Source organism: Portunus trituberculatus, chromosome 18 (assembly GCF_017591435.1).
Source record: "Portunus trituberculatus isolate SZX2019 chromosome 18, ASM1759143v1, whole genome shotgun sequence".
Classification (NCBI taxonomy): domain Eukaryota; kingdom Metazoa; phylum Arthropoda; class Malacostraca; order Decapoda; family Portunidae; genus Portunus; species Portunus trituberculatus.
This window is the reverse complement of record NC_059272.1, coordinates 6,059,299-6,087,094: the sequence shown is the minus strand read 5'-3', so window position 1 is coordinate 6,087,094 and position 27,796 is coordinate 6,059,299. Positions and strand designations below refer to the sequence as shown.

Here is a 27,796-nt window from a genome sequence, read left to right as displayed (position 1 = left end):
AAGGACTCCATATTTCATAATCTATGGAGTGGAAAAGAAACTTCCGTATGACTTGTTGAGCAGTCCACAGAATCCTGTTAACAATGTGGACGATTATGCTCAATGCCAACTTAAAGTGTTTTCAGACACATATAAAGGAGTCACAAACAGGTTAAAAGCTTCTAAAACGGCCATGAGGTCACAGCAACACCAGTGTCTTCCTGCTGTCGATGGAGCCTTGCTTTAAGAACATCATACAATGAAGTAGCCCTTTTAAGACAACAGAACATAGGTATTAGTAAAATACAGAAGACAAGGACAGGTATGAACACCATAAATGCACATAAGGTGTTAGATACTCTGGTAGAGACTCATGTATGCTGGTCTCAAAATCTGAGATGTTAGTAAAAGAGAACTCAGAAACAGAGTTGGTAATAAATTTTATTTTTGTAATGTTTAGATTATTTAGAGTGTCGTTTTGAAAAATAGGAGAGGTGATGTTAGAAATAAAAGCCTCATGATACTTTTCAGGAAAAACATGAAAATTTTCCGATTTTAAAGAACACACATTCAACACTGCAAAGTGACCTGAAACCTCCTGATATGCATAACCATTAGTACATTTCACTGACACATACAGAGATTCAGTGAAAAAGAAATAGTGATGTCCATGGAAAACCTTATGAAACATTATTTTAGGTACCAACTGTTTGTACGGACAAAGAGAAAGAGCTGCTGAAGCATCCTCCTTAGTCAACACTACTTCACAACTACCCCCTTTTTTTGTGGGTAAGAAGGCAAAAAGAGATGACGGGCAGAAATACAAATTCTGATACTCGGACCGACATCCACCAAGTGTTGAGAATTTATCAGTCGCATACACTGGAAAGTCATCTTTGACAAGTACCAAAGAACTTTCTGCGTCTAATATCATTACAGTATTATTTACCATAAAAGGGAAAGGTTCCAGTCTGTACAATTCAAAGATTTCTGTTGATTTGAAAGGAACGTGAATAACTTTGGCATCTGTCATCAAGACAGATTCCACCAATGGGTAATAATGATGGATCAAATGCACATCAAATAAAGGGGATAAATTAAAGACCCTTCTTCCAATTTCCAAGGTACGTTTAAAGTCTTTTTCAGGGAAAAGAGAAGTGGTAACCCTACCCATGGCTGCATCCACGATATTCATTGTTATTCTGTGGTTAGTGTGCAAAAGAGACGAGACAACATTCTCCAAAGCAGACAAAGCCTGTCCAATAACAGAAAATTCATACAAAGAATCTAGTTTTCTTAACATCTCATTCACTGAGTGTCCCAAAAGATTCGTATAAGAAGCTAGTTCACTAATCTGCTTTTCCAGCCTAGCAATATTTCTGCAATTTAGGTTAATAGCTTTGTTGTTAGCTTTGGCCACAGACATTAATTGGTTATATCTATCTCTCAGCTCATCTACATCCTCATTCATTGCTGTTCCAAACAACATTTGAGATAGATTACCTATTCCATCAATCAATCCTCTCTTAGTGCGATTAGTGACTGACAGACCCTCATAATTTTCCAAGCTAAGGTTATCGTGTCATTTACATAGCGCACTCGAGCATACAAAAGGGACAAAATCTCAGTAGGCTCCCCGGAAATGTCCGTGAAATCCTTCTCTAAAGTTCCCAAAACCGCGTTCAGCCGGCATGCAACATCTCGAAGCCTCTCTGGTATTTCCACCAAAGACTCGTGGGGCAAACATCTCTGGAATAGATTTAAGAGCTTTAATTACGAGAACGAAGATTATAATCATGGGTTGCTACATTCTGAGCACCTCCAAGCCGAGTAGTTTTGTCTACATAGGCTGTTTCAACTAAATCCAGATTAGCCTTGACATCGTTCTGTTTAAGCCGATCACAGTGCACAACTTCCAGCGTGTTTAGCAATGGATCTTGTATTTCAAATTTGTGTCCATGGAGTTTGTTTACTACCAGACGTGGTCCAACAAATTTAGGAGCTAACTTTGCGTTTCTCTCAGGGACCTTAACCATTACTGAATCACCAATTTTAATTCTTACAGGTGAAGAACGTCGGGAATACTCCTTTGTAACCCGCATAAACATGGTTAGGTACATGTCTCTAGTTACGTCGCTAGGACGATGGGTAGGTGACCGAGCGATGTAACCGCCATAGGATAGGTAGGACCCATTGTACATAAGTATATAGGAATCTGATGCAATCTCTCATAATGTGGTGCAACATGTATAAATGCTGACCTCGTCTTTTCCTTTAAACAGGGGTTGCAGTGCTTCTCTATTTCATAAAACTAACTAGTACCCTGTTGCACTCATGATTGTCTCAGATAACTAATCCAAATTAATGTAGTCTCTATGGGTAGGATGCATTTTATATAGGTATCACTACCAGTGAGAAATAAAGGTAATACACGACACAATACACCTCATGGAAAATTCCCTGTCACACGACCGACGCTCTGTGTCAGCACCTTGGAGGCTGGGCGGCGGTGGGCGTGGGCAGCCGCGCAGAAGGAAGATCGCCGGCGACTGGGAAGTGCGGGTGTGTGTCAAGTGTGTGTGCCTGTGAACTGTGCTGCGGAAACGTAATGACTCTATGTACTCAGTGACATTACAAACACTTTCCCGAGTTTAAAACACGTTTGCCGTATGTTCTTGTACGTGGCGTGTGGACAGCACTTGTAAACTTGTACATAATATACTAACTTTTATAAACTGAGTTTTCCTTGTACACCTGGGTTGATAAGAAACACTATAACTACCAGTAAGACCGCTCGGCTGGACAATAAATCAAAACAATAAACTTAATAACTTTATGTAGGCCTACCGAACCTACAGGAGGCCTGCTAATCAAATAAAGTTAAGCTTCATACAACCAAAACGTTTAACAAGTTGATCTCTCTCTCTCTCTCTCTCTCTCTCTCTCTCTCTCTCTCTCTCTCTCTCTCTCTCTCTCTCTGACAAGTTACCTTCTACCATTTTATTATAAAATCGAAGATAATGAAAAAATTAACATGAAAGAATGATAGGTAATATTTTTTTTCACTCCGAGTCCTCACTGATGTCTTCGCTTTCTTCAGTTTCTTCTTCTAAATATTCACTGTCACTGTCTTCAAACTCAGAAGCACTGCTAAATACATATGTTCTGTCCTGCTCCATGGTGAGTTATGATCTAAGATCCTTCGCTCTTATCAGGATGTCTCTTCGCACTTATCATGGTGCTTTCCACCCGGCGGGTCGCTGGGGTTGCCAAGTGTCGCCTGGAGAAAGGAAAAATAGCTTAGTTACCGCTAAATTTCCAGAGCTATAGTGACAACACTACATGTGGAAACATGCCAGACACTTCCACTCACCATCTGACTCGAGAAACCGCGCTTGGAGCTCAAAATTGAGGCGCGGAAATTCTTGATTATGGGTATGATCGCCGTCGCTACGGACGCATTGATGCAATCGTATATATATACGATTGCCGGAAGGATAGGGTTAAAGAATCTTGGATCCAGCTCCAGGAGCGCTAGAGACAGGCAGGGTGCCAGACAATCACAGCAAAGCTGCCGCGTTTGGTCCCTCACCCGGCAAATTCAAACCCAGAAAATTCGCTAAAACGGATGTGGTTGTATGTTATGCGGACTTTTGGTCTAACTTTATATAGTACGTTAAACCGGAAATTCGTTTATGAAGTTTTTTTGTCGTGTGTTCTGGTATTACTTTATATTGCAGCCTATAAGTCGAGTTTTTGAGGTCTTTTTTATGGTCAAAACTAGTAGTCGACTTATGAGATAGATATGAAATATCAACTTTCAAATACATTTGCACCAGTAACATCAACATACGGGAAAATTGCTACTGGACTTGGTCTAAGGGCTGTGTTTACATGTTATTCTAGTAGGACACGGTAAAAACCAGGAACTGCTACTGATGAGAATTACACATACTGACACTGTAGTAAGTAGAAAGAATAATGTACCTACACAATAATATAGTTTATTACTATAGAATATTTTATTGATACAAAAGATAAAACATAATCGTTTTGTAACAAAATGATCATGGTTGACTGCTTAGTGCTTCCACCCAGTGACGAGCATTCCATTTGAACAGCTTATTAGGTGCAACATTTTAGATGTTATTTTATGTTTTAAAATTGAGATTATTTAAGGTGTTATGTTTTTAGCTTTTATATCAATAGAATATTCAGTAGTATTAAACTACATTATTTGTGTAGGTATGTTGTTGTTCATGCTTACTACATAGTGTCAGTCTCCTGCACAACATGGTGGAGGAAGAGGCTATCCCTGAACCAGGAGTCCTGTCTGGCCTCCCTGAGTCCCTTGGCTACGAAATATTCACATCATCATTGAACATAATCCTTTTGGGAGTATGTGCAGTTAGTTTTGTTTCTTTTGTTCCAATGTTTGAAGCAGGACTGTAGGTTGTTGGACAGTTAACATTAGAGCTTTAGAAGCAATTATTATCTGATACAGTGGTGAAACAGGTGAGTAGAGAATAAAAAAGTAAGAACTAACAGCTTGTTTTTGTTGAAATGCGTGAAGTTGTTGGTGTTTTCAATGTTTGAATTGTTTTATTAATTTTACTGTAGATAAAACTTATTTTACAATCCATTACTTAGTGACACAGGGCAACATTGGGCCAAGCTAAGTAATAGTTTAGGAAGGTCAATTTATCTGCAAGGTAGACCTGTAGGTGCCAGATCGACTTGATATATGGTACTATTAGGTTAGTTTTAGTGTTAGGTTAACCTAGATTAAGTTTGTTTTGGTTTGATTGGTCAGGGAAACTAAAATTAACCAAGGTCTGCATTCTCTTAAAAAATGTAAAGTTTAAGGTGCCATAAAACCACATTTGGTAAAACAAAGGACCCATTTGCATTTTCCAGACTGGTGCTTGCACCATTTAATTTGGAAAAACGAAGGTTGAAGTTACCGTATTTTACGGCTTACAAGACGTACTTTTTTTTCTTAAGAAATACCCTGAAAAATACTAGTGCATCTTCCAAGACTAATGTTGTATTGTAAGGCAGCATCCAACCTCAAGTGAGCTTGGAAACTTGACCGATAGCAGCCTGGATTTGTATGTTGAGTCATTACATCATGATGTTAGCTTAAGTACCATTTAATTTAGCCTTTTATATTATGTAAACTCAGTACTTAGGTGTTACAAGTATTTCCAATACCATAATCCTTCCTGCAGCCTACTCAGCTTGTGGGGAAAACAGGCTGCTCCCTCATCTCGTTGCAACACACACATACATGCACATGAACGCACACACATCATGCCAGGTGCCTTTATACCTTTATTAATAGAACATCCAAGTGGCTTACTCATTCAAGCAAGAGTCAAAACTCCACTTGTGAATTGTATTCACATTGATAAAGCCTATGAACCACGACTGCAAAATAAAATAAATACAAACTGCAGCACTGATGCGTTCGGTTTCGGTGATCGGACAAGTGATTCCGTAATGTAAACAACAGGTCCAAAACATGCCGTCGCCTGCCACTAAAACAAGAAGAGATGGACTGTTTCACTGTGTATATGTATTTACCTATGGTGTTTTTACTCGTATTTACATAGTTTTAAATTTGTGGTGAGTGCTCCAGCAAATTTGTAATGAGTGCTGAAACAATAGTGTCTTGCAGATTCCTTGCTTCTTATGTTTTTGTGTTCAGTGGTTGGGTATATGGTGAATGCGTTCTTGTATGAGAATGACTTTTCTTTTCTTTGAAATTTCTTTCAAATATTAGGGTGCGTCTTCCAGCGTCTTGCGGCGTCTTGCAAGCTGTAAAATATGGTATATATTAAGCCTCAGCAACGTAGTTCGTTCTAATCCATTGTCCATGGGTGGTCTTGGTTGCAACTTCATCATCTGTGACATTGTAACAATACAAATCTGTGACACTACCAGTCTACGTGACTTAACGCTCATTACTTGCTACCCACTACCATATTGTAGCGATCTTACCATTACAAATACAGGCAACCCACACTTAACAAAGGTTTACATGACGAAATTTGGCTACAATGAAGGTTTCCTTGTACTACCCTCTGCTCGTTTAATGAACACCAAACTCGCTTTAACAAAATTTTATCCAGGTAATTTTTTCCAAGTTTGAAAGCCCCGCTGTATCATGCAAGCCGACAGGCTTTTGAATACACCATCACCTCTCGTGGACAAAACGCACACCATTCGCTCCCTTAGTTCAAAACAATAACATCGTCAGCAGCAGCTCGTCTTCCCTCGCTCTACATGCTACCAAAACGTCCTGCAGTGTCGCCTAGCGTTGCTAAGAAGACTAGGAAATCTCTTATTCTCGAAGTGAAGCTGGATATTATTCACAGACACAAGAGAGGCGAGAAAACTAATAGCATTGCTTCCCACCATGGCTTGACTCCATCTACTTTCTACCATTTTCAAGTCAGCAGACTCTATTAAGAAGACTGGTGAGATCATATCTTCCTTGCAAGCTAAAAGAACCACCTGAACTCGTGACTCTTCTATGGATGAAATGGAAAGCCATGTGGAAATGTGGTACATAAGTTTTGTATATGGTATAATGATGCACCCTATGTTTACATTCCACAGGTTGCCAGCTAGTGTCTTTCCGGGAACGCTCCACTCTCCCTCCCTTCATAAATTTAAGATCATCAACATTATAAAGTTACTTACATACATACATTAGTGTACATTATAATGACTTAGTCTTAAATTAAACTGCTTAAATGTTTAACTTCACAATTTTTGCTTTCATTAAACCTTTTACTGTAATACTATGATTCACTCTCACTTTGTTTGCTCTCAATGGAAGCTCAAGTCAAGGGTTAAACGTGTTATAATTGGTTCGCTTAACAAAAATTCGCTTAATGAAGGGTTTTTAGGAACATAACCCATTTGTTAAGCGGGGGTTGTCTGTAATCAAAAACACACTTAATTGACAAGGAGAGAAAAGAGAAAAGAAATTTATAAGAATATTGACATTTCATGCAGGACTCCAACCTCTAGTACAGTGTTAAGTGGCATTGCTATTTGAAATATTTGTTGACCCTTGCTAATTTGTACCAATAGTGGGAAAGGTTGGTCTGAAAAATGTGAATGTCTGACTTATACAAATCCCTCCTCCCCCCACACACACACACAAAAAAAAAAAAAAAAAAAAAAGAGCAGTTCAACTTGGACTTTAGGATTATTTTGGGATTATTGTCTCTCCAAAACCTTCAGACTGTTAATTACCAGATGGTATAGTTTAATTTTTATAATTAAATACCTTTCCCATCAGGAAGCCATTTTTAAATGTCTCATGCCCTAAAAATTTGATGAAGTACATGAGACAGCATAGATTAGTTGAAATGTGCTTCTAATTTTACGAAGAGAATCATGTACGCTGAAGGGAGCTTTCACATGAGATACGCCATGTTATCCTGCGCCGCCAGACTTTAAAGTACATGACCAGCCACATTACAAAAATTTCTTCATTAATGATATAATGTACAGGCAATCCCCAATTAAAAAACGTTCACACAACAAAATAAGCTACAACAAACGTTTCCTTGTATTACCATCAGCTCATAACGAACACCAAACTTGCTTTATAGAAATTTTATCCTGGTAATTTTTTCCAAGTTTGAAAGCCCCGCCGTATCATGCAAGCCAACAGGCATTTGAATACATCAGCGCCTCGTGGACAAATCATGCACCACTCACTCCCCTACCCTTCCTAGCTCTTAGTTCAAAACAATAACAGCGTCCAGCAACAGCTTGTCTTCCCTTGCTCAACACGCCACCAAAATGCCCTGCAACCAGCCCTGTAATGTCACCTAGCGTTGCTAAGAAGACCAGGAAGTCTTTTATTCACGAAGTGAAGCTGGATATTATTCACAGACACGAGAGAGGCAAGAAAACAAATAGCATTGCTCGCCACCATGGCTTGACTTCATCTACTGTCTACTATTTTCAAGTCAGGAGACTTGAGAAGGCTGGTGAGACCGTATCTTCCTTGCAAGCTAAAAGAACCACCTGAACTCATGACTCTACAATGGATAAAATGGAAAGCCTTGTGGAAATATGGTACATAAGTTTTGTATGCAGTACAATGATGCACTCTCGCTTTGTTTACTACCTATTGAAGTTCAAGTCAGTGGTCAAACTTGTTATAATTGGTTCACTTAATGAAAATTCACGCAAAGAACATTTTTTAGAAACGTAAGCTCTTCGTTAAGCGGGGGTTGCCTGTATGTCTTTTTTCTCAAGGGTGGGAGAGGAGGGCATGTGAAAGCTCCCTTCAGCAGAAGTGATTTGCTTCGTAAAACTAGAAGTACATTTCAACTACACTATGGTAAGTCTCATGTACTTAATCAAGTTTACTTCAGCAAAATCACTTTTCTGCTGAAGTATGCTTTCCCATGAGGGTTTAACCCTTAAAGTACAGGGGGTTTATTTATTTTCCATGTGTTACGGTGGGGAAAAATCACACCTGTCAAAAATGCTAAAAATATTTTTCCCTTATCAAAACATATTTCTTTGTGTTATTCTGAGTACAAGGATGTAGTTTTCAACATGTTATGAACTCTGAGAGCAAAGTTATTGCATATAAAAAAATTCTCCCTGAACCCATGGCAGAACCCGCTGCTAAGAAATACCCCCAAGCTCCGATAACACAACATGTGCTCTCTCTCTCTCTCTCTCTCTCTCTCTCTCTCTCTCTCTCTCTCTCTCTCTCTCTCTCTCTCTCTCTCTCTCTCCTTTTGGGCATTTTAATTTGATGTAAAAGTAGGAACTTTAGCACTTTCATGTCAAGAAAATGTTACTTGTTACTTGTGGTGTTTGTTCAAAGATTCCACTCCACTGCGAGGCAGCGTTCAGCAGAGCCTCCCTCAAAAACAACTAGCATCTATAATTGTCTTTGATTTCCATGCCAATAAAGTCATAAACTTCCTTGAACAAATATGTCTTCAATTTCTTTTTAAAGATATCGATCCTGGCACAACCTTTGATATCACTCGGCAGTTTATTGTAAATCCTTGGTGCGCATCTTGCACATGCTTTACATCCCATGTCAAAGTTATTTCTTGGCTCATGTAGTCTGTATGGGTTAGCATCGTGTTTGCAGTATCATATTCACTCAGCCATGTTTCAGTCAAAGCAAGAATATCCAGATTTTCATCATTAATTAAAGTTCTGATTTCTATTGTCTTGTTTCCAACTGACTGAACATTTAATAAACCACATTTCAACATAGAGCTCACAGCATTAGTAGCCATGATCTGTAATATTTCTGATCCTGTCAATCTCACTTTCCAACACAACACAACTATTATTCACTGAGTGGTCAGTATTCTGTTTCTTAAACCTCACACAGTTTATGCATTTCTTCTTTGTAGATGTGCAATCCTTGGACTTGTGGTTGCCTGCACATTTAAAGCAAATGGGATCCTCACCATTTTTCTTGGCATTGCAGTTTGCCTCAGTATGACCATACCTTTGACAATGGTAACAGATAGGTGCATGATACCTGTCGCGAACCTGGTAAATTCCCCATTCAAGCTTAATCCTGTCCTGATGCTGATGCAACAACCGTCTTATCATTAGATCACATTTCATGATGTAATGAACTGTGCCCCCTGCTGCTGGTTTGCAAAAAATATTCTCAATCTTTGACTTGATATCAGGAACTGCTTGAAGGTAGTCATTTCTTGCAATGATTGTATCAAGGATACCCTCCTTAGTCTCTTCCTTATGGACATTACATAGCATTATCTTGGGTTTAGTTTTCTGAACAGATTTAGTTGTTAACTTTTCAACATTCTCCATTTTCTGGGCTGCCTTATTTCTCAGACTCTCATTGGTAAAATTCATCACTATTTTTTTTGCCATCATTAGCAAACTTTGTATCATTACTTTGCATTCCATCCAAAGCATGAGAAACTTCATTCTTCAGATTTGCTTCAGAATCCTGAAATAACCCCTACAACAAGCAGGTTCTTTTTCATCCTCCTCTTCCTCTTCATGTCCTGCTAAAACATGGAATGTTCTGAGTCAGCAGTCAGTGATCCAGTGACCCCCGTCAAGCCTTCTGTTGCCTCATCGACCTTGATACTTATCTCTTCCATTCTTGCCATCTTATTATTAACTATTTCCATCATCTTCTCAGTTTTAGCAGTAATGCTCTTCAAATCAGACTTAAATTCCTCAACATCATTGATGAATTTCTTCAGAGCTGACATCTCAGTGAAGCAAACATCGCATACATACCTCACGTTGCAGATATTTTCAGATTTAATCCCTGCCAAATTCACACATTTTGTATGAACCCACCGGTTACACAGACAACACTTAATGAACTTTGCTGGGTCTCCAGAATCAGAGCTACACCTATAACAGGACGAAGGTAATAATGCTGAAATGGCATGTTTCTCCGCCATCTTGGAGTCTTCTACTCCTTTTCACTTTTTTCTATCTGTCGACAACACTTTCCATAAATGTTCCTGTTTTTTCCTTCACAGGACATTCATACACCACTGTGCTCACTGAGAAGTCAGTGAGAGCCTTTTTTCATGCAATAATATGTGTGAAAAAGCAGAGCACCACTACAGAACTAGTAAGTATAGTCGCGTGCACTGAATTGTTCTAATGTGAACTCAGATATATGAAATGATGTGCAAAACAGGATAAGAAAAAGAAACCTCATATTACAAGTTTTGTGGATTTCTACAATAATTGGAATCTGGCAACTCTTATTAGCTATGGGATTCACGTGACTTGGCCGACAAGCACAGTCCTGTAGAGGCAACCATTGGTGACACACACCAGCGCATTGCTCGAGGGGAAGTAGGCTACGTGAGGAGGTTTGTGAGGGTTGGTCTCTGTCTCCCAGATCACTATCAGAATCACTACTGGAGTCTTCACTTTCTTCTGTCTCAATAAAAAAAATCACTGTCTTCAATGTCATTACCGAGTAACACTGACATATCACTCGGAGTACCGTTTCCTCCCTCTGGGTCATGGGGGTTGCCAGATGTTGCCTTGAAATGGGAAAAGATGACCTATTGTGAGGGAACATATGTCTCAAGGCTTGAGGAGGCGAGCGAGAAAAGATGCCAGATACCTCCACTCGCCCCAGGATCAATAGTGAAGGGGAAAGATTCAAACGTTTAGCGCGGAAAAATCAGGATTCCCGGAACGATTCCCACCTCTCCGCATGTGACGCTACAATCGTTCCGAAACGATCACTGTACGTTAAGGGTTAAAGGCATGCGGCTGTTGTATCTTAGAGTTGTCTATGTTTGTACAGATATGATCGCCCCAACATACAATTTTTTTATATATGACGAAAAATTTCATAATTTACGCATTGGAATACAAAAATGTTTTAATATACAAATAGCCATTGGTAGGTGGCGCAGCAATTGCTCGGCTACCCGTGTCCACCTGAACATTCAGCCCACGTTATTTATCATTGTTTATCCTTTATGCATGCATGTGTCTGTGCTCCTCGGCAGTGTGTATTTTTTCTTATGTTTTGTGAACTCATGAGTCCCAAAAGTAAAAGTTCGGCAAGAAACACAAAATAGTTTGTATTCACATACTGATTACACTTAGAAATTCAATAAACGAGTGTTCTGCCCACAAGCAACTCTTCCTCTTTGCAATGCAAAAAACCAGAAGTCTCTAGATGTCATGGTTACCAAAATATCACAGGTTGAATGAGGTAGTATCATCAGTTTACGTGGCCTTGCGTCTGATCGTGTTCAGTGGGCCTTGGCTAGAGCAATAGAAAACAGGCCCCTTGTATCCTCTCTCTCTCTCTCTCTCTCTCTCTCTCTCTCTCTCTCTCTCTCTCTCTCTCTCTCTCTCTCTCTCTCTCTCTCTCTCTCTCTCTCTCTCTCTCTCTCTCTCCTGTTCTGATACCACTCTCATTCAAAAAGTTGTCTTCCTGTAACATGGCTAGAGACCTGACGTATAAAAGTAAGGCGCGTGGTAGAGGTGGTGGAATCACTAGAAGCAGTGGAGGGTAAGGAAGGGAAGATGAATTGAGTTGCCAGATGGTGAATATTATAGGTACATACGTACATCTATGCTTAGACCACTAGAAACTATGGTATTAAGTGCAGTTCACATGAGCAATGTTTCCTTGGTACCAGCTTACATATAACTGTTTTTTAGGCGACTTGTGCCCTCCTTACTGGACCACAAACCACTCATTCACATTGTACAGGAATTTGTTTCTGTGAACAGCAGTAGGCTCTGTATGTAGAGCACCAGTCTTTGGCAGAGTGGAGCCAGTTAAAATGTCATGAAATATATAAATATTTCATGAAATATAACTAAATACAGGCATCCCCCGTTTAACGAAGGGGTTACGTTCCTAAAAAACACTTCGTTAAGCGAAACTTCGTTAAGCGAACCGATTATAACAAGTTTAACCCCTGATTTGAACTTCCATTGAGAGTAAGCAAAGCGAGAGTGCATCATAGTACAGTAAAAGGTTTAATGAAAGTAAAAATTATGAAGTTAAACATTTAGGTAGTTTAATTTAAGTCATTATAATGTACACTAATGTATATATGTATGTAACTTTATAATGTTGATGATCTTAACTTAATGAAGGGAGGAAGAGTGAAACGGGAAAGACACTAACCGGCAACCTGTGGAATGTAAACAAACTGCGGATCATTGTACTGCATACAAAACTTATGTACCACATTTCCACATGGCTTTCCATTTTATCCCTTGTAGAGTCACAAGTTCAGGTGGTTCTTTTAGCTTGCAAGGAAGATACGGTCTCACCAGCCTTCTTAATAGAGTCTGCTGACTTGAAAATAGAGACAGTATAATATGGAGTCAAGATAGTGGCCAGCACTGCTATAGTTTTCTGGCCTCTCTCGTGTCTGTGAATAATATCTAGCTTCACTTGGAGAGTAAGAGACTTCCTGGTCTTCTTATGAACACTAAGCCAATTGCAGGGCATTTTGGTGGTAAGTTGAGCTAGGGAAGACAAGCTGCTGCTGACGCTGTTATGTTTTAATTGGGGAGTGAGTGTTGCGCGTGTTGTCCACGAAAGGCTTGATCTTGATCTTTATTCTATAGGTGTCCCAGGTTTTTTCCTGAGGCAGGCCTTAGTACCAGCAGCTCCTGGTGTATTCAAAAGCCTGTCAGCTTGCGTGATATGGTGGGGCTTTCGAAATTTTGAAAAAAAATTACCTGGATAAAACTTCGTTAAAGCGAGTTTGGTGTTCGTTAAACGAGCAGATGGTAGTAAAATGAAACCTTCGTTGTAGCGAAATTTCGTTGTGTGAACCTTTGTTAAACGGGGGTTGCCTGTACTAGATGCACACGTAAGGCTGCAATAAAACAAATACAAGTTATACTTTTCTTGTTTTTATACAAACAATGTAGTGGGAACTTTTCTATTGCGGCGGCTGTACTTATAAATGTATTTTGATGTGAGAAGATTCTAAGAGCTTTGGAGTTTGATTAGGTTAGGTTTAGCCAGCACAGGTAAACTTAGAATAAATTGTTGGTCGTGCTGAAATTAGGGAAGGTTAGAAACTTAAAGGGCAAAGATCTTTACAGAAAATTTACCAGTGATGTTGTTTTATAATTCTTTTTATAATTTGCTATTCAAGTTTTTATTTTCATTCATTTATTTATTTTTTTTATTTATTTTTTATTTATTTATTTATTCATTTATTTTTTTAAGTCTATGCGCTTTTGCCAACTCACACGGATATAACCACACTCTTTGGCCACACCAACTTGCCAAACATAATCTGTGAATGTATTTTGACATTAGAAGGACACAAGAAGTTCCTAAAACACCATCCTAGCAGTAGCTTAGGAACAGCCAAAGTGATGCTGGGAATACAAGCAGTGGTGCTGAAAAAACATGGAAAAACATTGCTGGTGTGATCCCACCTTTGCGTCACTTTCACTGCTGCATAACTCATTCCTTAGCCCATAACGTACGGTGATCGTTTTGGGACGATTGTACCGTCGCTTGTGGAGAGGCGGGGATCGTTCCAGGAATCATGATTTTTCTACGTTAAACGTTTGAATCTTTCCCCCCACACTATTGGTCCTGGGGCAAGTGGAGGTATCTGGCATCTTTTCTCGCTTGCCTTCTCGAGCCTTGAGACATATGTTTTCACACAATAGGTAATTTTTTCTCATTTTGAGGTGACATCTGGCAACCCCCATGACCCGGAGGGAGGAAACGGTACTCCGAGTGATATGTCAGTGTTACTCGGTAATGACATTGAAGACTGATTTTTTTTTATTGAGACAGAAGAAACTGAAGACTCTAGTAGTGATTCTGATAGTGATCTGGGAGACAGAGATCAACCCTCACAGCGACATTCATAAACCTCCTCATGTACTCCCCTCGAGCAACGTGCTGGTGTGTGTCACCAATGGTTGCCAAGTCATGTGAATCTCATTGCTACTAAGAGTTGCCAGATTCCAGTTATTATAGAAATTCACAATACAGGCAAGCCCCACTTAATGAACATTCACACAACGAAATTTCGCTACAACGAACGTTTCCTTTTACTACCATCTGCTTGTTTAACGAACACCAAATTTGCTTTACCAAAATTTTATCCCGGTAATTTTTTTCAAATTTGAAAGCCCCGCCGTATCATGCAAGCCAACAGGCTTTTGAATACACCAGCGCCTCTCATGGACAAAACCTGCACCAATCAGTCCCCTACCCATCCCCGCTCCTATTTTAAAACAAAAACAAGGTCCAGCAACAGCTCGTCATCTCACACTCAACATGCCACCAAAACGCCCTGCAACGAGCCCTGCAATGTCACCTAGCTTTGTTTAGAAGAAAAGGAAGTCTCTTACTCTCAAAGTGAAGCTGGATATTATTCACAGACACGAGAGAGGCGAGAAAACCATGGCTTGACTCCATCTAGTGTCTCTACTATTTTCAAGTCAGCTGACTCTATTAAAAAGGCTGGTGAGATCGTATCTTCCTTGCAAGCTAAAAGAGCCACCTGAACTCATGACTCTGCAATGGATAAAATGGAAAGCCTTGTGGAAATGTACAAAAGTTTGTAAGCGGTACAATGATGTGCCTTTTGTTTACATTTCACAGGTTGCCAGCTAGCATCTTTCCCACTCCACTCTCCCTCCCTTCATAAATTTAAGATCATCAGCATTATAAAGTTACTTACATACATACATTAGTGTACATTTTAATGACTTAGTTTTAAATTTAACTGCTTAAATGTTTAGCTTCATAATTTTTACTTTCATTAAACCCTTTACTGTACTATGATGCACTCTCAAATTGTTTACTTTCAATGGAAGTTTAGGTCAGGGGTCAAACTTGTTATAATTGGTTCACTTAATGAAAATTTGCACAACAAACGATTTTTTAGGAATGTAATCCGTTTGTTAAGCGGGGGTTGCCTGTAATTTTAATATGTGGTTTCTTTTTCTTATCCTGTTTTGCACATCATTTCATATATCTGAGTTTGCATTTTCATTACATGAACGTGCAAAAGTTCCTACTTTTATATCAAACTCAAATGCCTGAAAGGAGAGAGAGAGAGAGAGAGAGAGAGAGAGAGAGAGAGAGAGAGAGAGAGAGAGAGAGCATGCGTGCTGTGTTATTGGAGCTTGGAGGGTATTTCTTGGCGGCAGGTTCTGCCACGTGTTCGGGGAGAATTTTTTTATATGAAATAACTTTGCTCTCAGAGGTCATAACATGTTGAAAACTATATTGTTGTACTCAGAATAACACGGAGAAATATTCTTTTATAAGGAAAAATTTTCTTTTAGCATTTTTGACAGGTGTGATTTTTCCGCACTGTAACAGTTGGAAAGTAGATCAGCTCTCTGTACTCTAAGGGTTAACCTTCAATAGATGTACCAGATTTTCCAAGTGTTCCTTTTGAAATAAGTGGCATACATTTATCTATGTCCATATCATAATATACTTAATGTTAGTTAGCATTTATTATCCGTGATGTCCTTGCCCTATACCGTAGTTGGCTCTTGGAAGGCTTATGGACCTTGAAACTGGCCACCCTGTGAGGTATCCTGTCCTTCGTATTGCTCAAACGAGAACAAGTTTTCTCGCTGTGTTAGTCCATTAAGAGCGTTCGGAAAGGATATCTCAAAATGCTTGCTATGCCCAAGCCTAGCTAGAAAGCTAAGCATTATGGATTCAGTTAAGGGAAAGCAACAGAGCACTTTTCTTCCTTGTTTGTTTTATTGTCATGTGTGTGTGTATAGATTGTCACCTTGTAGTGACATGGGCCTTTGCCTTTTAGCGGCCCTGAGTTTTATTGTCAAAAATGCATCACCGGTCATTGTAAATACTTCACACATAAAAACAACTCGTAACATAATATGCTACAATAGTATTGGTGTGCATGTATGTACTTGTCTGTGATGTACAAGTGTAAGGGAAAATAAAGAGGAAAAGGATGTATGTGTCACTTCTGTGAAAGAAAGTAAAATAAGCATGTAGGGAGTAGACATAGATTCAGGAACACATGAAAAGATGACTTTTACAGTGGTTGAATAGAGCATAGGACTTAAGAGTGTATGGAAGAAAATGGGTGAGTTTAAAGGCACACTACAACCTGATGGGGTCCCTCCTATTGTTCTCAAAAACATTGCTTCTGTACTTGCACCTTGCCCGACTAAACTCTTTCAACTTTGTCTATCGACTTCCACCATTCCTTCTTGCTGGAAGTTTGCCTACATTCAGCCATTTCCTAAAAAGAATGATTGTTCTTTCTAATCTCTCAACTTTGTCTATCGACTTCCACCATTCCTTCTTGCTGGAAGTTTGCCTACATTCAGCCATTTCCTAAAAAGAATGATTGTTCTTTCTAATCTCTCAAACTACTGCTTTAATCTCTTGGTTGTCTGAAGTCATTGAATCTATCCCCAATAGGAAGATTCTTAAACATCTGCTACTTCACAATCTTCTATCTGATCGCTAGTATGGCTTTTTTTCAAGCCCATTCTACTGATGATCTAGCTTTCCTTATCAAGTCTTGGTCTTTCTCTTTTGGAGATTTTGCTAAAACTTTTGCTGTTGCACTAGTTACATCAAAAGGTTTTGATAAAGTCTGGTACAAAGCTTTGCTCTCAAAACTTTCTTCCTACAGTTTCTATTCTATGTGTAACTTTATCTCAAGTTCCTTGCTAACTGTTCTTTTGCAGTTGTGGTAGATGGTCACTTCTTCTAAATCTTTTTATTAACTGTGGTGTTCCTCTGGGTTCTGTCTTGTCACTCACTCTCTAAGTATTATTCATTAGTGATCTTCTAAACTTAACTTCTTGCCCTATCCATTCCTACACTGATACCAGCCTACACTTTTCCCCGTCTTCTAAGACTACCAAACCCTTCATAAAATGAACAGATCATGCAGGAATGCCACAGAATGCCAGACCTCTGATCTTTCTAAGATTTCTGAAAGATTTCTGATTGGTGTAGAGAAAATTTGGTAGTGTTTAATGTCTCAAAAACTCAATTCCTCCCTCTATCAACTCAACACAACCTTCTAGGTAACTATCCCTGTTCTTAAATGACACTCAAACGTGCTCGTCTTCTACATTGAATATCCTCAGTCTGTCCTTTACTTATAATCTAAGCTGGAAACTTCATATCTCATCTCTTGCTAAAACAACTTCTATGAAGTTAGATGTTCTGAGGTGTCTCCATCAGTTTTTCTCACCCCCACAACTGCTAATTCTGTGCAAAGGCTGTATCTGCCCATGTATTGAGCACTTTTCACATGTAAGAGGGTTCCACTCACACAGTTTTATTAGATAGGCTGGAATTACAAGCTTTCCATCTTATCAATTCCTCTCCTTTAACAGTCTTCAGCCTCTTTCACACCTGCAGAATGTTGCATCTCTTGTTACCTTTCATCACTATTTTTCTTGCTAACTGATCTTCTGATCTTGCTAATTGTCTGCCTCCCCTCCTCCTCCTGCCTTGCTGCACAAGGCTTTCTTTCATCTTCCTCTCACTCTTAATCTGTCCAACTCTAATTCAAGTACTTTAAATTATTCATACTTTTCTCTGGTAAACTGTGGAACTCATTTTTATTTTTTTTTCCAGGCCTGCAAGGGGACTGACAACTTAGTGGGACTTTTTTTATGTTGTCCTTGACTGATTTCTCTCTCTCTCTCTCTCTCTCTCTCTCTCTCTCTCTCTCTCTCTCTCTCTCTCTCTCTCTCTCTCTCTCTCTCTCTCTCTCTCTCTCTCTCTCTCTCTCTCTCTCTCTCTCTCTCTCTCTCTCTCTCTCTCTCTCTCTCTCTCTCTCTCTCTCTCTCTCTCTCTCTCTCTCTCTCTCTCTCTCTCTCTCTCTCTCTCTCTCTCTCTCTCTCTCTCTCTCTCAGGAAGGGATTTGTATGAAGCAGCCATGACTCTCCTCAATGAGACCAAACAAGACAGCACTCAGGCATACACTCTGTTACAATCTGCAGCTGAACTTGGTCATCCCCTTGCCCTTCAGAAGGTGGCATGGGCCCATCTTTTGGGCAACCACCTTTCCCCCAATGTCAGCAGGGCATCTGAGATCTTTGAGAAGTTAGCCATGGCAGGGTATGCTGATGCACAGATGGTAGGTAACTTTACTGTTTTAAACTTATAGTGTTCAATTTTCTACCTAGCTTTTTTTTAATTTTAATTTTAGTTTAAGTGCAGTTTGAGGAGGAGAATATAGTGTTAGTGTAGGACAAGAATTTACATGAGATTATATACATACTTGCATTTCAAAGAAAATCTTAAAAATTGCTCCTTGTTTTTCCTTTTGTACAGGGTCTTGGATTCATGTTTGCTACTGGCATTGGTAAAAACTCTAGTCAGGCCAAAGCTCTGGTTCACTACACCTTTGGGGCTCTAGGGGGTAGCCAGCTTGCCCAAATGGCTTTAGCCTATCGATACTGGTCCGGAATCAGTGTGGCTTCCAACTGTGAAACTGCTCTCACTTACTACCGGAAAGTCTCCCACACAGGTAAGTACTGCACAAGTACAAGATTCAATAATATTTGATAATTACTCAATGTATTAGGCTTTGAGGGACTGGGGATCATAATTTTAAAAGTAAAGCACAAGTGAAATTTCAAATTTTAGTTAGAGTACAATACTATTTTAACATCATGATCTAAGCTGTTGCATGATGTTACACAATTTCTCTGGCTACTGGTTATAAAACTCTGGGACGATTTTTTATTTTTAGTTGCAAAAATAATATCTGTACATGAAATGTTTGTTGTGTCGCTGTTAAATATACAAACACCACTTCGTTTTGTTGTCTTTTCCACTACAAATCATTGCAATTTCCTGTTATAACTGTACATAAGAATTACTTCAATTTCGTATACAAATACAACAATGTAACTCACCACTGAAAATAGTTGTCTCAAATCCAATAATTTCAACTTTCTCTTTAGATCTATATATTCTTATATCAGAATTACTTCAAGGTATCTCTATAACACCTCAACGACATACACCATATCCTCATAGCGTTATTATAATATCCAAATACTGTGCTTTATTTTATCATTGAATCTCATGTAGTAATTACAACATCCTCTCGTCATCTATGTGGTATGTAATTTACAATATCCAATTAATGCAAGTTACCCATCCATGAATCTCATATAAATGATGACAATATCTGACCAATGTAATGTATCCATCTGTGAATCTCGTATGAATTATTATAACTTCCTCTCTTCCTTCATTTGACTAACTATATATCAGTTCAACGTCACACATCTAATTACTGTTGATCCTTGTTAACTTGGACTAATAGAGGGAAAAGTAGGTCCAACAAAGGCGAATGTCCAACATATACGAATTACCCCTCCTTTCCACATATACGAGAAAAAATAATAAATAAATAGATAAAAAAAAAGACTTGATGCTGGATTTGTTTATCTAATTTTGGGGTGATTTGAAATTTTGGTATTACATTTGTCTCTTTGGAATCTTTAGAGCCTAAATTATCAGATGGTGTAGTTTATTTTTTGCTAATTAAATACCCTTCCCACTGGGAAGCCATTTTTAAATGTTTTGTGCAGTTGCGTCATATCCTGACTCATGCCCTACACAGTACATGGCCAAGCATCGGAAATAATGTCCTTACAAGCATATATTGACATTGACTAGAATCAGAAACTTCAAGAAGAGAAGACAAAAGAAACAAATGTATCATTGGGAGACAGCTGGACCTTGAACCCTCACTTCTCTCCCCTCTGTCATGCATGTTACCTCCCCTCCAAGACCCTCCCCTCAAAGACCCTCCCCTCACCCCATGCCTCACTGCCATGCTTCTAAATCATTGCTTTATATCATAAGACTTATTATCTTTTCAAAAAATTTTTTCTCACTATCTTCATCATCACAACTATACATCACACAACTCACAATAACACTCACAAAGAGCTAAACTCAGGCAGCTATGGGAAACACCCAAAGAAAAAAAAACTTAAACAGAACAGCAGAAGGAGGATGAGCTACTACTGAAGGGTCAAAGACATGAGACTGAGGAAGTAGTACGCAAGGAGGGAGAACCAAAGGGAAATAGGTATTACTGTAGAAGAGGAAGAGTATTAAAAGTCATATACACAAATACAAATGTTATTTAAATGACAAAAATAGAGTTAAATGATTATTTAAGAGAAAACAAGCCTGACATTGTGGGATTAATGTAGACAGAATTTTATGGAAGACTTAAAGCGTTGGATATTGGGGAAAATAGCTACAATATTTGGAATAATAGAGAAACAAAAAAAAAGGAGGAGGAGTGATGTTACTTGTAAAGAAAAAGCTGCAGGTGGATGAAATAACTTATGGAGAAGGGAATGCTGAAGTAGTGAAAGCATGAGTAAGAATTCAAGGAGAAAGAAAAAGAGACTGCCATCATTTATGTCCCACTCAGAACAAACTCATGGGGAAATGAAGAATATGGGAACTTGCTTAATGATACCAGAAAATGTTTAAAAAACATAACAGTGATAGGTGATCTTAATTGCAGGGAAATAGTTTGGGAAGACCTGACAACTGAGGGAGGAGAAATATCTTGGGGACAGATACTATTGAATTTAACAGTAGACAATATTCTAACTCAATGGGTGAAGGACAGGTCAAGGTATAGAGCAAATGAAGAACCATCATGATTGGACTTAGTATTTACTAAAGAACCAGAGATACTCAATAACTTGGAATAAAAGAGTCCACTTGGTAAAAGTGACCATGTATTACTTGAATTCAGCCTGAAAAAAGAACTTGAAGAGATAAGAAACAAAGACTATACAAATAGAAGGTACAATTATAGTAAAACAAATTTTGCAGAATTAAGGAAACACTTTGAACAGGCAGACTGGACGGAATTTTATTTGTCAGAGAAAACTGAAGACAAGTGAAATATTTTAATGGAGAAATATAAGGAAGGAATATTGAAACATGTGCCAATCAAGGAAATATACAAGCCTAGACACAAGGAGTGGTTTAACAGAAGATGTGAGTTAGCAAGGATGGAAAGAGAAAAAGCCTGGAATAGATGGAGAAGAAATAGAAGACCAAATCATTGGTTAGACCGTCCGGAAGAGAAACGAGTACGTCAAGATTCGGAGAATGGAACAGAAAAACTACGAGAAGGATATAGTGGGTAAATGTAAGGACCAGCCAAAACTGTTTTACAGATATAGAAGTGGCAAGCTGAAAACAAAAGGAGAAATAAGCAAACTAAACTACAATAATGAAATGTAGGAAGTGCCAGAGGATATGGTGGGGGTGATGAACAACTGCTTCCAGTCAGTGTTCACCAGAGAAAGTGACTTCCGATGTCAAACTCCAGTGGAATTAAATGGTGGTGTTTGTGAAATATAAGTGTCATTAGAAGACGTAAGGAAAGTAATGCTCATTCCAAATTCTAATATGCTGTTTTATTTAAGTCCTGTTGTAGTGCCCCACAATCTTCTTTTTTAATCACCCTCTTTATTAGTTTAGCATCACTTGCAAACAGACTGATGTAACTGTCTATATTTTCTGGTATATCGTTCACATATGCCGCAAACATTATTGGTGCTAATACCAACCCCTGTGGAACTCAACTTAAGATTCTTCAGGCAGATTTTTTATCTCTTATAATTTTTTCATTTCTCTGTCCTCTAGAAAGTCAGCCATCACTTTCGGAAGTCTTCCCTTTAGGCCTCCATTTTCAAGTTTCCACAGAAACATTTTGTACAGGACCTTTTCAAATACCTTCTTTAGATCTAGGTATTTGAAGTCCATCCAGCCATCCCTTTCTTGCACTATGTCAACCACTCTTAAGTAGAAGCTTATTAAATTTGTTAAATTTATTGTAGTTTAGTTTGCTTATTTCTCCTTTAGTTTTCAGCTTGCCACTTCTATATCTGTAAAACAGTTTTGGCTGGTCCTTACATTTATCCACTATATCCTTCTTGTAGTTTTTCTGTTCCATTCTCCGAATCTTGACGTACTCATTTCTTTTCTGAGCATAGTTTAACCAGTGATTTGGACTTCTATTTCTTCTCCATCTATTCCAAGCTTTTTCTCTTTCCATACTTGCTAACTCACATCTTGTGTCTAGGTTTGTATATTTCCTTAATTTGCATATGTTTCATTATTTCTTCATTATATTTCTCCATTAGAACATTCCACTTGTCTTCAGTTTTCTCTGATATATAGATTTCACCCCAGTCTGCTTGTTCAAAGTGTTTTCTTAATTCTGCAAAATTAGTTTTATTGTAATTGTATCTTCATTTTTTATAGTCTTTGTTCCTTATTCCTTCCAATCCTTCTTTCAGGCTGAATTCAAGTAATACATGGTTACTTTTACCAAGTGGACTCTTTTATTCCAAATTATTGAGTACAGTAAAACCTCAGCTCACGACCATAATTCGTTCCTAAATCCTGTTCGTCACCCAATTTGTTCGTCCCCTGAATCAATTTTTCCCATAAGAACATATTGAAATACCATTACTCCGTTCCAGACTCCCCAAAAAAATCATACTTTTGTTCATAAAACCCATTCAAAATAGACCTTTAATGTATGCAAGACATGAACGAAATAATTATAAAAAGCCTAAATTGTTTTACTTACCTAAATGCTATCAAAATGATAATAAAATGAATAAAAAAGAAAAGATTATTTACTTGAGAGACTGGACGTTGATGGCATGATGGAATGGAGGAGAGGAGGATGGGGAGGAAGACAGACAAGATCCGAGAAGACAGTCATGAGAGAGGACTTTGGATGTGCGCAGCGTGCCAGAGCTACACAACAGCTGTGTAGCGTCACAAGTCAGTGCCGCTATGTGGGGACCCGTTATAGTGAACATCGGTGTGGGAAACATGGAAAGATTTCCAGTCTTCGTCTCTGCCTTGGAAGACCCTTGCCTGCTGGGGATTGACTTCCTCATGCATGTGGGAGCAAGTTTGGACTTCCAAGAAGGGAAGTTAAAGGTACGTGGCCAGGAAGTTCCTTTGATCCTCGGAGGTAATGCTCAGTGTTAGAGGAGCGGGCAGTAAGATGATGTTCCTTGCCAGGCGAGCGAGAAAACAGCTGCGATGGATGTGCCACAATCTGCGGTACCTGGACATGGCCAGGATGATGATGACAGTAATGCTGAGAGCCACCAGAGCAGTGAGGATAACGCCGAGGAAGCTACAGTAGAGCGCACCAGTAACATCACCATGCCCAGGAAAAACAGGAGAAAATCATGGTGGCACAGAGATTATGTTATGTAATATTTTTCGTATGTTCCTGTTTCTATTTTCTTTTGTGCTTATGTTTTGTTTTGTTGTTGTGTGATAGCCAGGTTGACTATCACACAAACCGGTCGCCTGCCAGCGAGCCGTTTAACAGCGTTCGTCCCCCGAAATATCGTTCGTCCCCTGGGTCGATATATTGACAAGTTTTTTGGTCGTCTCCCGAATTGTTCATCCTTAGAGACGTTCGTCAAGTGAGGTTTTACTGTATCTCTGGTTCTTTAGTAAATACTAAGTCCAATCATGATGGTTCTTCATTTGCTCTATACCTTGAGCTGTCCTTCACCCACTGAGTTAGAATATTGTCTACTGTTAAATTCAATAGTATTTGTCCCCAAGATATTTCTCCTCCCTCAGTTGTCAGGTCTTCCCAAACTATTTCCCTGCAATTACGATCACCTATCACTGTTATGTTTTTACTCTTTTCAGTTGATGCCTGAAATATTTTCTGGTATCATTAAGTATGTTTTCATATTCTTCATTTCCTCATGAGTTTGTTCTGAGTGGGACATAAATGATGACAAAGTCTCTTTTTCTTTCTCCTTGAATTCTTACTCATGCTTTCACTACTTCAGCACTCCCTTCTCCATAAGTTATTTCATCCACCTGTAGCTCTTTCTTTTCAAGTAACATCTAACATCTTTTTTTTTCTTTCTTTCTTCCATATATTGTAACTATTTTCCCTAATATCATATACTTAAAGTCCTCCTTACAGTTCTGTCTCTGTTAATCCCACACTGTCAGGTTTGTTTTCTTTTTATAATCATTCAACTATTTTTGTCATTAATATACCATTTACTTTTGTGTATGTGACTTTTAATACTCTTCCTCTTCTACTGTGATATTTATTTCCTTTTGGTTCTCCCTGCTTGTGTACCACTTCCTCAGTCTCATGTCTTTGATCCTCCAGTAGTAGCTCGTCCTTTTCTCTGCTGTTCTGTTTATTTTATTTATTTTTTTCTCCATAACTGTGTCTTCCTTTAGGTCGTTTTTCAACCATACATTTTTATACGCTTCTTTCCTTCTCAGCCTCCATGAGCCTACCATGATATCCTCCGTATCTGCTTGCAATCTAATTATAATCTTTAACGGATGTGTTTTTCTCTCCTCATATTTCCCCAGTCCACGGATTTCTTCACTCATTCTTTTGCCTTCTTCATCATCCTTCACCTCCTTCACTACTTTCTTAACCTGCTTCTTTCTCATATTCTTTTCTTTTATGTCTAATTGGCATAACTCTTTCCTTTAATTAAAAAATAATTGCATTTATTCTATTCCACAGTATCCCTAACCAAATAACCAAATCTTCCTTGTCCTTGATTATCTTTACTACCATTTTGGCAACCTCCTGTTCCCTTTCCTAGGCTAATTCTTCTGTGATCTTTTTAAAAATAACTTTCTGCTGATCCTGGTCCATCTTCCAATGATTTTGCTTTTCACTTTTTTTCCTAACTTGATCTTCATTATCTTCCATTGTCTTTTCACTACCACAAACTTTGTTCTTCAGTCATCAGAGTTTTTTTTTAACACTTCTGTGTTTGCCTTCATGACCTCATTGTCTTTTGCCCATGATTATATATATATATATATATATATATATATATATATATATATATATATATATATATATATATATATATATATATATATATATATATATATATATATATATATATATATATATATATATATATATATATATATATATATATATATATATATATATATATATATATATATATATATATATATATATATATATATATATATATATATATATATATATATATATATATATATATATATATATATATATATATATATATATATATATATATATATATATATATATATATATATATATATATATATATATATATATATATATATATATATATATATATATATATATATATATATATATATATATATATATATATATATATATATATATATATATATATACATACATACATACATACATACATACTCCGCTTAACGAACGTTTGTTTAACGAATTTCCGGTTTAATGTACTATATAAAGTTAGACCAAAAGTCTGCATAACGTACAACCACATCCGTTTTAGCGAATTTTCTGGGTTTGAATTTGCTGGGTGAGGGACCGAACGCGGTAGCTTCGCTGTGATTGTCTGCCTCCCCGTCTCTGTCTCTAGCGCTCCTGGAGCTGGATCCAAGATTCTTTAACAAAGTCAGAGCAAGCTCTTGCAGCGAAATGGCATCCATGAACACTTGGAGGAACGGTGACAAGGTTGCCATCAGGTTGCTCTGAGGTTGCTGGGAACAACACCTCTGGAGGTGGTGTTACTGTCTTATATATGCATTTATGTTTACAAAACAACATATTTATTAGCTTTTTACAAACCTTGCCCCCAAGAAAGGATTGTTTTGTAATGCATAAAGTGAAATCTTACATGGAATACCAAAAAATAAAGCAGAGATGAGATGAGCCACAGACAAAACGGAAGACTCGCGGCGACTCAGCCGCTTCTTCTTCTTCTTGTGACCCTTTTAGCCTGCGTGTTGTCTTTCCCCATGATATTTGTTTCCACTCCTCTATTGCCTGCTATAATGGATATCATATCTTAGTATTCATATACGCTCATGCCATGAGGATAACCTTGACTCCGTGGCAGTGAGTGATAGTGAATTATTAATGAAATACCGCGGTATATCATCAGTAATTCACTATCACTCACTGCCACGGAGTCGAGGTTATCCTCGTGGCATGAGCGTATATGAATACTAAGATATGATATCCATTATAACAGGCAATAGAGGAGTGAAAACATAAACATCATGATGAAAGTAACACGCAAGCAAAAGGGTCACAAGAAGAAGAAGCGGCCGAGTGGCGACGAGTCTCCCGCTTCGTTTGTGGCTCATCTCATCTCTGCTTTATTTTTTGGTATTCCACGTAAGATTTTACTTTATGCATTACAAAACAATCCTTTCTTGGGGGCAAGGATCGTAAAAGCTAATAGAAATGTTGTTTTGTGAACATAAATGCATTATATAAGACAGTAACACCACCTGGAGAGGTGGTGTTCCCAGCAACCTCAGAGCAACCTGATAGCAACCTTGTCACCGTCCCTCCACGCGTTCATGGATGCCATTTCGCTGCAAGAGGTTGCTCTGACGTTGTTAAAGAATCTTGGATCCAGCTCCAGAAGTGCTAGAGACAGAGGCGGGGAGCCAGACAATCACAGCGAAACTACCGCGTTCGGTCCCTCACCCAGCAAATTCAAACCCAGAAAATTCGCTAAAACGGATGTGGTTGTACGTTATGCAGACTTTTGGTCTAACTTTATATAGTACGTTAAACCGAAATTGTTAAACGAACGTTCGTTAAGCAGTATAATAAATAGGAGGATGCGTTCTGGGCTGGTCCCCAACATACCACATGGATTAAAAAAAAAAAAAAAAAAAAAATATATATATATATATATATATATATATATATATATATATATATATATATAGCATATTGTGCCACTGTTGTACCATTACTTTTATGATGTCATATGAGTCATTGGAAGTTAGAGGAGCTACATACAAATTCTCTCACATTCTCGCATGTATGTTCACAAAACAACATTTCTATTAGCTTTTTACAAACCTTGCCCCAATTGTTTGTAATGGATAAAGTGAAATCTTACATGGAATACCAAAAAATATAAAGCAGAGATGAGATGAGCCACAGACGAAACGGGAGACTCGCAGCGACTCGGCCGCTTCTACTTCTTGTGACCCTTTTAGCCTGCGTGTTGTCTTTCCCCATGATATTTGTTTCCACTCCTCTATTGCCTGCTATAATGGATATCATATCTTAGTATTCATATACGCTCATGCCATGAGGATAACCTTGACTCCGTGGCAGTGAGTGATAGTAAATTATTAATGAAATACCACGGTATTTCATTAATAATTCTATCACTATCACTCAGTGCCACGGAGTCGAGGTTATCCTCGTGGCATGAGCGT

General features: G+C 38.3%; 1 protein-coding gene across 3 annotated transcripts in view; it reads left to right on the top strand.

The window, feature by feature from the left end:
* Window positions 1-27,796, top strand: part of LOC123505621 (protein sel-1 homolog 1-like) — a 217,401-nt gene that overhangs the window by 75,648 nt on the left and 113,957 nt on the right. For 2 of the 3 annotated variants that reach the window (XM_045257157.1, XM_045257156.1), the window contains 2 exons: window positions 18,388-18,611; window positions 18,809-19,004. In XM_045257157.1, the coding sequence (XP_045113092.1) occupies window positions 18,388-18,611; window positions 18,809-19,004 (420 nt within the window). Of the gene's footprint in view, window positions 1-10,517; window positions 10,613-18,387; window positions 18,612-18,808; window positions 19,005-27,796 lie in introns of those variants that run through there. The other variant, XM_045257158.1, reaches the window with a different exon arrangement.